We start from the raw sequence: 2,331 nt of genomic DNA on the forward strand, positions 1-2,331 counted from the left end.
AAAAATCCATTATTAAGAATTTTAATTTATCCTATAATTATTTTACTTATATTTGCAAGAATATGTAATGTAGTACAATATATATAAAGGAGCTACTTAGATAAAAATGTTAAAAAGTCTTTTTTTTAAAGATGTTTTTTAAAAATTAAAATGTAACACATATAATCAATTAAATTGTGTTATTTTTATTAAAACTAGATTGGACAAATCAGTTTAGCCAAAAAATTAATAAATTAAATTTTGAATCGATTTAAATTAATATTTTTTATAAAAAATAACTACAATATTTTTATTAGAAAAAAAACTAAAATATCCCTAATATATATATATTCATTTATTTTTATTTTGTTACACATCAAATTTTTCTATTAAAAGCTAACAAAATTCACTTAAGTAGACATGGAGAGACTAATATAAAAAATTTAATATTTTATAATTGATCATGAATACAAAATTGATTAAATTTGTTAATTTTAAAGAGAATAAATTTGATATAAAAATTAATTTGTCTGATAGGTAAAAAGTTGATAATTGGTTTTATAATTAGAATTTATTATCAATTAAATTATTTGACTAAAATTTACTTGAAAAAGAAAAAGAAAGAGATGTACGTGTTTTGTGCAATAAGGTGCAAGATGGGGCTTGTTAATGGATAACAAGAACATTTAAATTCATTTTGAATGAGAGTAAATTCTATAATCCAGAGAGCTAGTGAGAGGAGTAAGGCAAAGAGAAAGGGAAAAGGGTGGGTGGGGGAGAGGAGCGTAGAATAAGAATAAAGCAAAAGCGAAGGTCTTTCTCATACACAGATCCCCATGGAATGCGGGAACGATCAATAAGTAACCATTCCCTTGCTCCTTCCTGTAACCACATTCCATTCTTTTTGTTTTATATATTCACACACATAAGACACACATACACTCAATACAGAATCAAATCACACTTGTTCTTCCCAAACGCTGGGGGTTGGAACTTGGAACAAGACTATTGAGTACTGTAATAATTACTTACTTATTTATTTGTTTTCTAATGATTGAGTTGCTTTTTAGTATACATATTTTTTCCCCTTAAGACAAAACTCAATTTTTGTTTGTGTTAGAGAGAGAGAATGAAGAGTATAGTGGAAAATGATGATGGCGGTGTTGAGCTTAATAATGAAAACAACTGGTTGGGGTTTTCACTCTCTTCTCCACACCATCATGTTGATTCTTCTTCTTCCTCCTCTGCTGCTTCTGTTCCTCCAACAAGCTTCTACATGAACCACCATGCTTCTCATCTTAGCAGCTATGGATTCTACTACGGAATTGAACCTGACAACAATAATAATAACGTTAGCCTGTATTCTGGTTTTCCAGTTATGCCCCTCAAATCTGATGGCACTCTCTACGGAATGGACCCTCTAATCAACAGGGCACACCCACAACAAGGTTAGCTACCTCCAATAAAAAATAAATAAATAAAAATAAGAAAGTTTTCTGAATCTGATTGTATATTCTTTTTGTGCCCGTGAATAAAGGTATCAATAGTATTAAGTTGGCTTTAACTAAAAATGTTTGTTGTAACTTGTGGTTTGAAGTGATTGGTTCAAGTTCAACGCCAAAACTGGAGAATTTGTTAGGTGGCGGCGATTTGATGGAGACACCTCATCACTATGAATGTAGTGTAGCGGAAGCAATGCCTCTCAGCCTGGACACCATTTTTCATAGAAACAACCACCAACCACACTTGTCATACTACCATGGGCTTCTAGAAGGTTCCAACAAGCAAAGTACGCAAGCTTCAGACACCAACGACAACAATCTCAAGAACTGGGGGGTGATTGAGGTGAATAATGGAGGTGGTGAATTATTAGGAGCTTCTTCAATTGGAACAATGAGTTATGGGGGGGACTTGCAGTCTTTGAGCTTGTCAATGAGTCCGAGCTCGCAATCGAGCTGCGTCACGAGTTCGCAGCAGCGTGTGAGTGTCAATGGCATTGATTCCATTGTTGGCAGCATGGATGCAACAAAGAAGAGGGGTTCTGAAAAGGTTCAACAGAAGCATATTGTTCATAGAAAATCCATTGACACGTTTGGGCAAAGAACCTCACAGTATAGAGGTGTAACAAGGTTTGTTACTTAGTTTACTCATCCTTCCATTCTAATCTTTTCCAGATACTATAACTTGTTTCATTGGATTGGAGACACAGATACACAATTATTGTTATTTTTATTTTTTGGTAACGTTGCATTTTAGTCTCCAACATCTGGTCTAAGTTGATAATGTTTGGAATATTTTATTTTATTTTAGATTTTTAACTAAAATTAATTTTTTTAAAAGAATCTTATTTTT

At 32.3% G+C, this 2,331-nt stretch overlaps 1 protein-coding gene across 2 annotated transcripts in view; it reads left to right on the plus strand.

Annotated features, from left to right (window-relative positions):
- The window catches only part of LOC107628000 (AP2-like ethylene-responsive transcription factor ANT), a 6,558-nt gene continuing 4,954 nt past the window's right edge, over positions 728-2,331 (plus strand). The window contains exons 1-3 of one of the 2 annotated variants that reach the window (XM_016330807.2): positions 728-996; positions 1,100-1,427; positions 1,577-2,108. In XM_016330807.2, the coding sequence (XP_016186293.1) occupies positions 1,109-1,427; positions 1,577-2,108 (851 nt within the window). In that variant the 5' untranslated portion in view covers positions 728-996; positions 1,100-1,108. The remainder of the gene's footprint in view (positions 997-1,099; positions 1,428-1,576; positions 2,109-2,331) is intronic. The other variant, XM_016330815.2, reaches the window with a different exon arrangement.

This window comes from Arachis ipaensis, chromosome B01 (genome assembly GCF_000816755.2).
Source record: "Arachis ipaensis cultivar K30076 chromosome B01, Araip1.1, whole genome shotgun sequence".
Lineage (NCBI taxonomy): Eukaryota > Viridiplantae > Streptophyta > Magnoliopsida > Fabales > Fabaceae > Arachis > Arachis ipaensis.